At 38.7% G+C, this 14634-nt stretch overlaps 1 protein-coding gene across 10 annotated transcripts in view; it reads left to right on the forward strand.

Annotated features, from left to right (window-relative positions):
• The window catches only part of EYA4 (EYA transcriptional coactivator and phosphatase 4), a 169105-nt gene that overhangs the window by 95898 nt on the left and 58573 nt on the right, over positions 1 to 14634 (forward strand). For 6 of the 10 annotated variants that reach the window (XM_084827566.1, XM_084827568.1, XM_084827567.1 and 3 more), the window contains 2 exons: positions 5886 to 6010; positions 13384 to 13479. In XM_084827566.1, coding sequence (XP_084683692.1) covers positions 5886 to 6010; positions 13384 to 13479 — 221 coding nt within the window. Of the gene's footprint in view, positions 1 to 5885; positions 6011 to 8035; positions 8209 to 13383; positions 13480 to 14634 lie in introns of those variants that run through there. The other 4 variants (XM_084827574.1, XM_084827573.1, XM_084827575.1 and 1 more) reach the window with 3 other exon arrangements.

Below are 14634 nucleotides of genomic sequence, written 5' to 3' on the forward strand. Positions count from 1 at the left end.
AGCCACTCCCCCTCCCCGATCCCCAGCCCTCGGCTGCTGTGCATACGAAAATCCAGCTGGACACATGGCTGCAAGGGTTGGAGCAGCAGCCTCGGCCAGCCAGGTCTCCGTAATACAAGCCAGGTCTGCACCCTCATCCAGGATCATGTCATGGATGAGGGAGGTTTCCTGGGTAACAGACCTGGCATTGCAGAGCAGCAAACGAAGGCCAGAAGATGGGGTCACGCCTCCCCCAGCCATCCTTTGGCTCTGGACAGGCCCGGAGCAGGGGACAGATATTACCCTTGTTCCCCTTACCTGGCATGGCCTGCCCCTAGCGCTCCGCCAGCGCCTGCCGCCCAGCCTTGATATCTTCTGGCCCCCAACACTCCCCCCACTGCCTCCATCAGGGGGACACATGCCCCTGTCAAAGACAGTCAAAGGCTGTCCATATGCAGCCCCATCTTGTCAATTAATAAATTACCTTGTATGTTTCCTAGTATGCTTTGTTTCCTAGTATGCTTTGTTCCCACAGCTGAAACATACAAGGTAATAGACAAGAAAAGCCAATATGTAGTTTGACGACCACAATAGCACCCCTCTGCAATTGCAAACAACAGCACCCTTCCCCAAGACATTTGCGTATGTTCCTGGGGCCAAAAAAATAATGTTCAGCCCCATTTTGCTCATCAATGCCTGCAACCCAGGATGGGTTAACCATGCTGGGTTCAGATGAGACACCAACCCATTGTGGGTACAACCCGTAAAACAAGCCATGGGTTGTTAGAATGGCTTCTTGCCCATGCACAAGCCACCCTGCAGGAATCTGTCTACATTCGCATGACACAACAACCCATCATGGCTTGTCATCCACTATGCGTCGTCGTGTTGTGCAAACCCAGCCGATGGTAATAAAAACAAAATGTCCCGCTTTTCTGGGTTTTAATCTATCCATTTTTGGCTCTTTATTGATTATTTGGGGGAAATTGTGGAATCACCTTTTAAGTTTAAAGAAATCCTGTATTTTAAAATACCCGTATCATAATATTTATTTTAACAGTATAGTCTTATGAAATTCAGACTTTGAGCCTTATTCCTAGAATCTGTAGAAACAGATAATTCATGAAGCCTATAGTTTTATCACTCATTTACGAAATCAGAAGTATGTAGCTGGTATAAAGAATGAAGGTGTGGGATGTGGCACAAGGCACTGAAGTGGGAAGGACAATTTGAGAGAATTTCAAGAGGTCCATTTGCATGAGTTTTGATCCAAGTCAAATATCTATATCATACCACCTTGACATATTACAAAAGTGTTTCTGTCTTCAGTTTTATAGAAGGCTGAAAAACTGCATTGAGCTGTGTTTAGTCTTTAGTGTGGTATGTTATTTTCATGTGCATATTGCACATTGCACAAAGCTGAAGGGACATTGCACTGGACTACACATATCTCTTGGTCATATTATTCAGGATGACTAGGAATAGGCTATTGCATGGATTTGGTCTTGTGCTAATGGCCTAAGGAAATTTTATCATTTTTAGGTGGAGTTCAGAGAATAGACTTTGTTCCCTGATCAGGGATTAACAGTTTCTCACTTCTGATGCAGAGGAATGATTTTACACTAAGGTCATATTGATTATTAATCCTAAAATGGTGGTTGATTCTTTTTATTTACTCACTGTATATGCTCATATTTATAAACTCATTTGTTCTGCTGATCTCTTCCATTTGCCTCCCTCTGTTTAGTTGTATCATTTACAGACATTATTTGCTTGTAGATATATCTGGCGTTATATACCTTGTTTGTACCAAGTATTTATTTATGGCACACTTTAGTCTGAATTACATGGATTAGATTAATGTTCAGTATGGATGTTGTAAAGGTTCTTTTAGTAGGCAGTTGGGCCAAGTAAATTTTGGATTAATTTCAGTCTCAGCTGTGAAATGGATTCAGCTGACATGAATCACCAAAAGAGGTTTGGAGTGGGGTAGAAATCAGAGCCTGTCTCATCATGTAATCAGTGCTGCAGCCATGATGCCCAGTTGTAGGGAACTTGAATAATGTGCTTGCACTTGCTGGCCCTATAACTCCATAGATCAAACCATTTGCTATCTTCTGCTTCTATAGGAACCTAGGAAGCTGCCTTATACAGAGCCAGACCATTGGTCCATCTAACTCAGTTTGTCTGCACTGACTGGCAGCAACTCTCCAGAGCTTCAGACAGGAACCATTTCTAGCCCTATCTGGAGATGCCAGGGATTGAACTTGGGGCTATTTGAATAAAAGGCATGCACTCTTCGTACTGCAATGTATTTAGGGACGATTCACATTTAGGCTTGAATGCAGGAAGGTTTTTAGAACTCAGATAGTACCCAAGATGCTTGTATATGCATATTCCCCAAATGTGTGATTGCCCAGTAAACATCTGGAGAATAACTACAAGGCAGCTGCAAAAAGCTTTATATCCAGTGCTTTTGCATACCTGGCAATCCTGTCCCATCCTCCCTTCAAAAAAAGTGGGCAATACGGATGTGTATAATAATAGAAAAATACTGATCTCCAGATCTAACACTAAAAAATACAAAAAAATGTTTTAGGCATTTGCTGAAGTGCTATTCTGTGCTGTTCTTGGGAGCTATGTCGTTGTCAGCCACACGCTATCCTTCTTAATGGCTTGACAAGTTGGCTTGACTTGCTAATGAATGCTGATTAATCATCAGTGAAAAGAAGGTCTAGAAGGAATGCAGGTCACAACTACTTTGTAGGGCAGAGGCCAAGAGAAAAATGATAATTTTGGTTCTGGCAAGAGAAAGAAAGAAATTTGAGTTTTGGCGTTAGCTGGCAATAAGAAGTGTTATGTAGAAGAATGTGAATAGGAGGTTGGAAAGTAGGGAATTAGTATAGGTGACCCCTGGCCAGAAAAAGAAAAGAAAAACGTTTCATCGCCTCAATGTTGACTACCTGTTATCTTGGCAGACTTTTGTTTCCAAACATGTGTTTGCTAAGATAGCATGAATGAAGCAGGGAGAGAGCATTTGTAGAGGAGAATCAGGTGGAGAGAGGACTGCCACATCCACCATTCCCACTTTCACATGCCCTCTCTATGGGTGTTTTTCTTTCATAAATACTTTACATTTTGGAGCTAGGCTATGGGAAAAATATTTTTAAAAATAATCATGCAGAGAGACTTGCAGGGGAAAATTGGGAAGTTAAGAAATGATAAGTAGCTTCCTTCCACCCACTGATTCTCCCATGCATGTGTCCACCAGCTCCCATATTTGCCATACAATGAAAACATGTGATTGGGAATTTCGTGTTTTCCTCATAATGTTTAGTTTTGCTCTCAGAATCCACCTTCAGTGTGCCTTCAGGATTGCCTTATCCCTTGACAAAATAATTATTGTTCTTGTGTCATTTTACCCATTTATGTGATTATCCATTTGGGTCCTTTATTTGTTATGACTAAATTTTGACATAGTGCCATAGCGGCTCATCACTCAGGATGATTCCATCCCTACAAGAATTTTCCAGCATTCGAAAGTGTGCCTGAGTTCTTTTTAATTTGCTGAGTGCTCAGCAAATAGTTTCAGAGAGTTGTAACTTTTAGGAAATCCTCGCTTTCCCCAAGTGGCCCGCCAGCAGTTTGAGCCTCTCCTCCCTCTTACTTTTTCTAGTAATTGCTCTCCTTCTCCCTTTTTCACTATCCTATCTCCCACCTCTCAGTTACTGATTCAAATATACACAGTAGCTTTTGGCTGCTGAAACAGTATGAAAATCCTTATGTTGCTTTGATACTTAATGCCTGTTATAGTTTTCACCAAGCTATTGACATTGCATCAACACATATTTTGCCCCTTGTTTTCATTCATATTTCAGAAGAGGAGAATTTTCCCATTTACAAGATTGTATTCTTAACTTCAGTAATTACCTTTATTCTTTCTCTCTGGCCTTTGTTCACCCCCTCCTGCAATGATATATAAATACCTATTGACATTTAAATCTGAATTCTGTGGTCCAATTTAGCTGTACTGGCACCAACAGCAGCTAAAGTGACAACTGTATGTATTACCTGCCAGGTAATATATACAGTATCCACTCCACTGTTCCAAATGATTTAAAGTTTTTTAAAAGTGTAAAGGTTATGCCAAATGAAGCATAACTGCCTGCCAAAATTGTCATTAGGATACCACACAATCAGGTGAAGAAAATATAATTTTCTTGCTTTCTTCATTTCTTTATGAAAACGGATCTATTCTTCTAGTCAGTGGGTTGTATCCAATCTGGCCGTCTGGAGGAATAGAAGAATGGAAACCACTGGAGGAACAGATTTCCACTTGCGGCCCCCTGCAGCCCCTCAAACTACTCTGGAGTAGAGATTTGGGGAGCACACAGGAGACTGCATGGGGGAAGAGAGTAAGGGGAAGTCTCACTGCATGAGCAGAAGTCCGCTTGCATAGCATTGGATTTAACCCAGTGTATCCATAGAGGCATACAACAACCAAGGTAATCACAATCTTATAAAAATAATACATAAAATACCTAGCATTTAACATACCAAAAAAAGGTAAGATTACATTAAAAAAATCAGCAATTTTCAGTTCTGTTTCTCTAATAGACTCTCAGCTGATAGAAATTTTTTTTTTGTTATAAACAAAGTAGGGCAGACACGAAACTTGTCTTCCTAGTTTGCCACCCCATTCACAGGTAGGGGGAGACATTCCAAAAATTTCCAGGGAAGGGAAAACTATTCAGATTGTTCTGAGTAGAGGAAGGTTTGTATTGTGAAGACCGCAGCAGTAATTTTCCTTGCTTCCTTCCTTTGCTGCTGCTATTTTCCTTCCAATGCATCTTGAAATGATGCTACCATCATTTCATGCCATTAGCATAATATCAAGATGTAATGGGGGGAGGGGTTGAATGGTAGCCAGAGCTCTGCTCTGGGCACCACCATCACCAGTGGCAATTTTCTAAAGAGAAAGCCAAGAACAACTGTTGCTACTGCAGTATGCACCCTTAAGCACCCCTTCTCCCCTCAAATAATTCAAATAGTTTCCCCCAAGCCCTCTACTCCCACAAAAAGCATTGCCTATCTATTTGGGCAAAGTGGATTCCAAGTAACATGAACTTGGCATCCTCCCCAAAACAGGGAGGGAAGCTGCAGAGTTCTGCACTAAATACAGTTTCTGGGCTGTCTTCAAAGTAGCCCTGCACAGAAAATATTGCAGTAATCTAAAGACAATGTTACCAAGTGCATGGATGACTGTGGCTAGATCCATCTCGGAGACGAAAGGCTGCAGCTATCAGTTTCAGCTGAAAAAAGTCACTATCTGCTTCTGAAGCAGTAAAACCTACCTGCTTCTTATCTTTCTGCTTCTGATGGTGCTGTTCAATATATACAGTTCAGTACTAATTTTAGTACCTGGTAAATCCATACACAGCAAGTGTACACATTTTTAAACGGTATGATTCAACAAGTGCACCTCAGCATTCCTTGCAGCTTTTCAGGGATCCAAAGCTTACATGTATTAACAATTAGAGCTTATAATCCAGAAAGTGTGACTTGGCACACCTTCTGAAGTTCCTGGGTTCCTGGGTTCCTGGGACACACCTTTCAGACTGGCCATTGTGGCCAATGCTGACAAGAGACCATGATTTGAATGGAATACTCCTGTTCTCCTTTCGCTTCCTTGGGCTACCAGTTTCCCACCAGTTTCACTCCAAAAAGAATATAGAGGGATATATGACTGATTTTAAAATACAGTTTGTTGTTTTTCTACATATAGTTCTCAGGAGAAGTGTTTATTTTCAGTTACATATACGTACCATGGCTAGTTCAAAAGGGTCTCTGCACACTTCCATAATGCGAATAGCACAGTAATAGTATTACTTTTTTCTCTCTAATAGATCTATGGAAATGCAGGATCTAGCAAACCCTCATAATCTTGTGGGAAGCAGTGAAACACCGGGTAGTTCTAAACTGGACAAATCTAATCTTAGCAGCACATCTGTTACAACAAATGGAACAGGCGGTGAGTGAAGACCTACTTCTTTCAGTTTTAAAAACAAAAAGTGCTCTGGCATCTTTAGAGACTAACTAGTTTATGATGGCAATAGTTCACATTCATTAAGAAGATTAAATGGGGGTAGATATATATACCCTGGAGAATAAAGTAAAGTAATAAGTTGTATGTATGGTAGTAAGACCTACGGAAGGGCCTGTTCTTGTTTACCAACAGTTCTGTAAATGACAGCCTATATAAATACCCTGTTCTTTCCTGTATATCCTTCTGTTGCTCCTACAGGTCACATCTCAGCTTCTATTCCATCTCCATTATGACTGCATTAGTACCTGGAACTGCCACCATTTTGTCTGCATAGTAGTCCCATAGTTCCTTGATTGTTTTTCTAGCTTTGCAACTTGATCATTACTTTAAACCAGCTCTTCCTTCATCTTAGTAACCAAATATCCAGCCAAATGTCCAATCCAAGCTACAAATTTAAAAATTGCTGACCCTATTCTATTTACCTATACACAGCTGTATCTGATGCTTTTGGTCAAATGCTGACATTCAAAGGACAATTATAGTTAAAGGTGCTGTATTTGAGTTAATTAGCAAATTCATTGAAGTTCTAAGGTGTGGATTATGGGTGATTCTTGTACTGCAAGGAAATTATTTGTATAGTTTTAATATGTTTAATCAGGGTTTGTTTTGTACTCCAGGATTATGTTTTTTTATGCCATGGTCAGCTAGTGAGTTTCTAAGGTGTCACAGCACTTTTTGTGGTCTTACTGCTACAAACTACAGCCTGGCTCACATGCTACACTTCTCTTAGGAGACTGCTTGTTGCAACAGCCTCTTTGTGGTGCCTCATCTCAGTTGTTGTAATGCAGACTGCAGCTTTCCCTGCGATATTTCAACTGGCATGGAGAGTTTTATGCTACTGTGCCTTGTTTCTGATAGAGGCAATTATAAGGTAGAGGCTTTTTCAACCAGCCTATATTTGATTAAAAAAAATGTAGGTTTGGCTTAACAGGACTGTTCTTGAATTTATTTAATTTTAGTTGGCTTGTCCTAGGCTGCAAGTCTACATACTTGCTTCAGCCTCTAGTATTTTAACACAGAAGGTAAAAACACAGCTTACCAAAGTACAGCTCAGCTAGATACTTAAACAATACTTCAACAATTCATTTTATGCGTTTATTTCCATTTACCTTTATTAAAGGGGAAATGAAAGTGAACAATAAAATGTATCAGGTACTGAGCTGTAGCATCCACTTCATCCATTTGACACAAGTGTATCAGAATCCTGAAGGCATATTTTATGAACATATGAAGTTGCCTTTTGTTGAGTCAAATCTTAGATCCCTCTTGCCTAGAGTCATCTACTTTAAATGGCAGTGACCAGTCAGGTTCCTCTAAGCTGGGGGTCTTTCCGACACCTTATGCGTACAAAGCATGTGCTCTTCTACTGAGCTATGGGATCTCCCTGTCATATGTATATAAGAATCAGTGAGAAGGAGAACCAGGATGTAAGAGATTTCTGTACACAAGACATAATTGAAGCACATTTTGACAGTGGTCAGGCATACTTCTTTCTGGAATAAGAAACTATTTTGTTATTGCAGTTTATTATTTTGTTAAATAATATTTTAATATCATACATTAATACAACATTTGCCTTCTAATTCAATGATAGTGTGCCTGTTTTATAACTTAAAAAACCCCAAAATAGATCTCATAGATATCATAATTTGTGCCTGTATGGTATGAGCTACTTGATGCGCTCATTATCAAGATGAACTGAAGTGGCAAGAAATAGTGGTTTGCTACAATTGCATTAATATACATCATTGTTTTGATATTTCAACTGGACTAAGGATGTGTTTTATATTACATTTTCATTTGTGGTGCTCCCTACCAGTGAAATCTACCTTTTTCTGGTATAGTATCTAGAGACATGTTACTGAAAATAAGGGTATTTAACCTGTGTGATGTGAAGCACCACATAAACCCAAACTGTATTTGTTAATTTATCCCAATAGTACTTAAAACAGTCTGGTGAATTGTTTTTCTTTCTTTTTCCTTATTGAAAAATATTCCTGTACACTAAACAGATATTCAGACAATGAACCATTGTATACCATTCCAATTCTCAGGAGACAACATGACTGTTTTAAACACTGCAGACTGGTTGCTGAGTTGCAGCACTCCCTCTTCTGCAACAAGTATGAGCAATCCTGGTACAATGCATGTGTGTGGCTGGCTTCTTGACTGTTGTGTTGAGTATCAGATACTTTGCTTTGTCCTTTTTGCTTTGCCATTGCACAACGTTCTGTTTCTCAGAACCCTTTATATAAACACAGGGAAGTTTTAACATCTTATTATAACACAGAGTTTGTAATATTTTCTATACTATATGTATAACAATAAAGAGAAACCTACATGTGTTCAACCCATAGGAAAAAAAGCAAATCATTTGGTTTCTTATATATGTAGTTATACACTAAAGCATTGTGGAGATACCATGTATACTTAGCCAACTATAAAATGAATACATAAACTGTTTCGTAATTATTCAAGCATATAGTTGTAGACCATCTCAGATAACATGACAGCAGAAGGAGAAATCAATTTTTCTGTGCCAGCAGATGAAATTGATTGCTTATAGATCCTGGCTATATTGTTAGCTTTCTACTGCCATAAAATGAGTGGTGCTTCACAAACATGTTTTAACCTCCCAGCACTCTCTTGCCAGCTATGTTGACAAAAGGTTATATTCTGCTGGGGAATTCACATAACATGCAGCCTTGCTGGCTCTCCTATTCTCTTCTAATTGTATTCCTCCTTCCCCATCACCAGGGAATCCTACATTGGCTCTCCCTTGTAGTAGTGGATTGGTATCTTGTCACTTGGAGCTCTTTGTTTTGGTGGCACTTTTCTCCAAGGCACCCACTGTGGTCTGGATTGCAGAGGTTGAATGTGGGATTTATTTATTTATTTATTCGTGTCAGAAGCATCACAATTAAAAAACATACTATAACACATAACATTTAAAATACAACATGTATAAGTTAAAATATATAAAATTAGACAAATCTAATGTGGGAGACTGATGGATTATCTGTCCTATTTTTGAGCAGGGGGGAGTAGATGGCCATTTTTGTTGAACAATATATACTCCCGTTTTCAACTTTAAACTGAATGTTTTAAGAAGCAAACAGGAATTTTCCTCTACAGCAAGATGATCATAAGGTCTCCTTCCCCTCTTCTTTTTGTATAGCTTATCAAGCTAATGATGCCACTGTAGCAGTAAGGAGCATCCTTGTTCCATAGGAAAATATTGTCTGCATGTAAGCCTAGAAATAGGTATCTATACAAAACGTTGTGCTAATTACAAGGGATCTTGTGTGTTGGGAGACATTTTATGGTGGGCTGTTGTTAAGATGATGAGGATAAGGAAAGGAAAGGTTCCTCTTGTGCAAGCACCAGGTCATTACTGACCCCTAGAGGGACGCTGCTTGTGCTGGCGTTTTCATGGCAGACTATAGCAGGGTGGTTTGCCATTGCCTTCCCCAGTCATGACTACCTTTCCCCCAGCAAGCTGGGTACTCATTTTACTGACCTCGGAAGGATGGAAGGCTGAGTCGACTTCAGCCAGCTACTCGAGACCCGGCTTCTGCTGGAATCGAACTCAGGTCGTGAGGAGAGTTTCGGTTGCAATACTGCCACCTACCACTCTGCGCCACAGGTGTAATTCAGTAAAGCTTATAAACACATGAGTGTTTGGGCTTATCCCCCTTCTTCAAGCAATTTTTTGACACGTTTTAATTGGGATTCTAATTTTATTTAACTAGATGTTCTGCTGAGTCAATATGCAGAATATTAATTTCATAGGCAGAATATTGAATTGGCAGTTTACTCATGTCAGTTTACAGACATTAACCTGGTTTGGATGCAATGTTAAGTACGGGTTAGCATTACATGCACAAGAATCATGCTTGTGTGCTTCCCCCTCCCCTCTCCTTTGGCACATCCACAAAAGCAAGATTGGAAGTTTTAACTTCCAATTTCTGTTAACTGTGAGTTATTGTCATGCCTGAACCTGAAACTGGTGCATCTTAACTGTGGGTTAGGGAAACAAGCCAGAATTGTAAACCACGGTTTGTTTCCCTAAACCATAGTTATGATTAATTTGTCCTAGCTTTGACATAATGTTAAACTGCAGTTAGTTAAACATGGAAGCAGACGCTTCTGATTTCCTCCTCGCAGCCATGTTAGAAGAAGAGAGGGGACAGTGGAACTGACAAACAAGTTCAAAGTGTTTTGCTTTTTGTATTATAATAAGTTATTATTCCTTCTCATGCTTAAGTCCAAATTCTACTGAAGTATGTTTTCTGTTGTGGGTGATAAGTGCCTGTTAATTGTTATGGTGACAAGCAAGACAATTCTCAGAGGTGCACCCATGATAGATATAATGTGTAGTCCACCCCAAAAACTGTATTTAGACTGCTTCAGTTCAGTATTGTAAAGTAATTTAGTTTCAGTATATTTGCACAAACCTTGTAAAATGCATAAACCATGTGAGGACCAGTCTAGTTCAAAAGTAGAGTGTATACATTTTATTATTTAATAGATTTCTTTCCCACTCTGTCTATGTGGTTTGTGGTGGGTTACAACCTAGCCTTATCTTATTTGATCCTGTTTTGAAGCATATTTGGCTGAAAGTCCGGTTGTAAGAGATACATGGGAACATATCCATATGTAAATGGGCCTAGGATTGCAGTCTTGAAAGGCAGAAACTTGTCTAACACTGGCTGAACATGCACTTGAACCTAGTCTTCCATGTCCACTCACATCCACTGCACTAGCCTGGCTCTCTTTGTATGGCATGCTTCTTATGCTGAAAAACCCCTGCCTTCATCTTTGAATTGCGAAAATAATACCTGGATTTATCTGTCTGATTCCCTTTTTATAACAGAGAAACTTGACATTCTTCTTGCAGTGTGAAGAATTGGGCAATTGTAGGAAGCAATTTATGCTTTTTTAATGGCTGCCTGCTGGCTGGTGGGTCAGAGCTTTGGAAATTTGAACTAATGTTCTATCTTCCTCATGGTCGCAGCTACTTAGTTTTTATGACCATACTAACTTCAGCCATATCACTACTGTATTTTGCTCTATTCCACAGCCTGCAAATAAAACTGAAACATATAAAGCAACTATGAGCCTTCTGAGGTACTTCAGAAACTATAGATAGGACTTAGCCATACTAAGAGTAGACCTATTAAAATCAATGGGTTGTATCCAATATTAGTCCTACTTAGATAGACTGCTTGAAATATTGACTGGGGTTTAAGATATTGGATTCAACCCAATGGAACTTAAGATAGTCATGACTAACCTAAGTCACATTTATGGGTCAATGGGTTACATTAAATACGACTAGGTATGTATCCAACCCTATATGTTTTTCTTAGTACTACACTTTTGCTAACACAAATATCAGTAGTTCAGCTGTGTAGCCCTAATGGAAAGTGTGGAGCTACTGGGATTGGGAGGTACTGGGATTAGGTATATTCCTAGTCAATGATTTTAAAATACATATTGGAGAATTTGTGCTTCAGACCTGGGAAGAAAGAATGCATAGCTTTCAAATCACTAAATAACAAAAGAAAAGGCCCACAAAATATGGGTAGTATTTGACAGGCCTTTTTGGAGTTCATCACTTCTATTTTAAGGGTTCAATGAGTGCTCTCTCAGGATGAAATGAAACACTGGGAGTTCACTCAAGAGTCTGAAGAAGTTCTACAAAAATAAAACCCCCAAAGATTACAAAATGACATGGATATGAAGTGGTATTATGTGACATATTACTGGCACTGAGATTGATTTTATACATTTACAACTCACCTGATTCTGTATTTGAAGCAGCTTACAAAATCAAGAACCATAAAACTATCAGAGTCCAAGAACTAGGAAAATAATTCAATAGTTAAATATAAAACAGCTAATACAAAAACAAGACAGCTGAAAACACACTTTGTTTAAACACCACATGTCACAGGAACTCTTCAGTAGGTTCCCATGTTGTTTACATAGCCATGCATCAATCATTTATTTAATTTATTTATTACTAATACTTATATATCACTTGATACAATGAAGTCTCTAAGTGGTTTACATATACATATTAAAAAATACATGTAAAATACACTACTAAAACAATTTCAACTACAATAACAATAAAAAGCAATATAAAAACAGTAAGATGGAGCAGTATATAATATATTACAATTAATTACAAGCTAGAGAAATCCTGGGTGAACAAGTGCATTTTTTTAGAAGGCATTTAAAACATACCACATTTTTTGCCTCCTGAACTGCATGGGGGAGAGTGTTGGGTGCCGCCACAGAGAAGGCCCACCTTTGAGGTATTTTGTGGTGACATTCTGTTGGTTGCAGAATGACCAGCAAGGCCTCCTCTGTAGATCTTAAAAGTTGGCTGTGTTATGTAGGGGAAGGCAGTCATAATGGGTGGTATCTAGCTAGTGACCCTCCGTCAAGTTGCCAGCAGAAGGCATCTGTCAGTGATTCCCTCCTCCCACACCTCTCAAAACCTGCCTCAGAAGGTTCCCCAACTCTTCAGAGCAGATTTTGAGTGGCCATGGGGGCTACACAGGGGAGGGAAATAGCTGTAAACTGCCTCCTGCTTTTGATGGAAGCAGTCCATTGGTGGAGAGAGACTAGTTAGGTATCACCTAAAATCACCTAACTGTAAACTGTCCAGAGAGCTTCAGCTATGAGGCAGTATAGAAATGTAATAAATTAACTAAATAAAAAATAATAGACCAAACTAGATAGTGAAAATCCCATTTCATATTTCCGTGCCACTGTATGTTGAAGAAAAGTATTTGAATCCTGCCCAACAAATGAATAGCAATCATGTATTTATTTCACAAAGGATAGTCTTGAGAGGGCCTGTGTCACCATTTTAGTTAGAGGAATTTAGAAGATATATTTAGAATAGCCATAGTGCTTAAGACTACCCCCTTCCCCTCCTCAAGCCCTCTTTTGGCAAGGATAGATCAGGTTATAATAATGATACATATAAGGATGTCCCTGTTTCATACATTATTTTATTCATTTACCTCCATGGCTGGAATCTTTACTGAATTTACATTAAAGCATATCTGGATAAATGTTAGCATTTTTAAAATAGAGTAAGTGCATGGTTTTAAAACTGTGGTTGTGTAGTAGTAGAATATTCACAGAATCTTACTAAATTTTTCCAGTGTATGCATATTTTTGCTGGACCACAAATGCATTTTTTTGCCAAAATTGGCATGGTAGCTTATGTGTAAATTTAGAAGTAAAAACTCATGTCTGCTTATTCTTCTATATAGTGTCTCTTCTTGCAGTCAAAACAGAGCCTATGAACAGCAGTGAATCGACAGCAACAACAAGTGGAGATGGATCTCTTGACACGTTTACTGGGTCAGGTAAAGATACAATATTCTCACAGTACTGTCAGATCTGTGTTGATAGTTTTTGCCAGTTATTCTTTCTAACAATAAATAGTACAAACAACTTAAGAATGCAAACTCAGGATTTCTTAATGACAGTTATCTTGTAACCATTAAACTACCCTGTTAAAGTACCTATGGCTTAGTAGTAGAATCCAAGGTATCTTGGATTTTACAGGATTTTACAAATCCTGGTATCTTTTGTTAAAACATCACAAGTAGTAGGGCTGAGAAATATCCCTGTTGGAGACCTTGGTGATATGCTGCCAGTCAGATTAGGCAGTAATGAGCGAGATGGACCAATGGTCCTACTCAATGTAAAGCATCGCCTATATACTCTTTGTGTAAACCAGGCCTAAGTTAAGACGAGTGTAATATGAATTAACAACCAATACCTCAGTTCGTAGTCCTGCCATGAGTTATTTAAACTGTAATACCAGTGTAGACTAGGGCAGATCAGAAATTAAATTTAAAAGCTATATTAACACAAACTAGTAACACACACTATATGCTACACAATAGAATCTCAAATACAGAAAAGATGTACATTATAAAAAGTAATTTAGGTTTTGTGCACAGAACTGTAAATAATGATTTAAAATGAATGTACAAGAATTACAACATATACAGAAGACAGCAGATATCATTTTTACATTAGAACAACTGCAAGCAATAAATTTATACTTCATACATTAACAAAAGGCTAATCACTTTACTACTTACTTGTTTAGGTGCTCCGCTCATCACAGAAACTGAAGTTACATCAAGCCAGTTCATACAATTATATGTCTGCTTAATAAGATATGCATGAGCCTTTTGCCCATGCGTGTTACTTGTTTGTTCCTCCTTTTGCAGTGTGAACAATGAAACCCGGAAGTCTCTAATTAACCATAGTCTCCTATTTTGTCAGAACCAGAAAATTATGATTACCAGCTTTGAAACAAGCCAGGATATTAAAACATCATTTGAAGTTGGATTCAGTGGAAAACTATGGTTAGTTAGAGTCCATTAATAGCGTTTGTTTGTTTGTTTGTTTACTTGCACCATGAAGGACCTGTGTGCCCAGGCAAAAGGCTTGTTCATTACTTGACTTATTAAGATGAAATATGATTGTCCAGACACGGTCAATAT

The sequence above is a fragment of the Heloderma suspectum genome, chromosome 1 (genome assembly GCF_057233095.1).
Source record: "Heloderma suspectum isolate Gila_16-S chromosome 1, 16-S_ref, whole genome shotgun sequence".
In the NCBI taxonomy this organism is placed as follows: Eukaryota; Metazoa; Chordata; class Lepidosauria; order Squamata; family Helodermatidae; genus Heloderma; species Heloderma suspectum.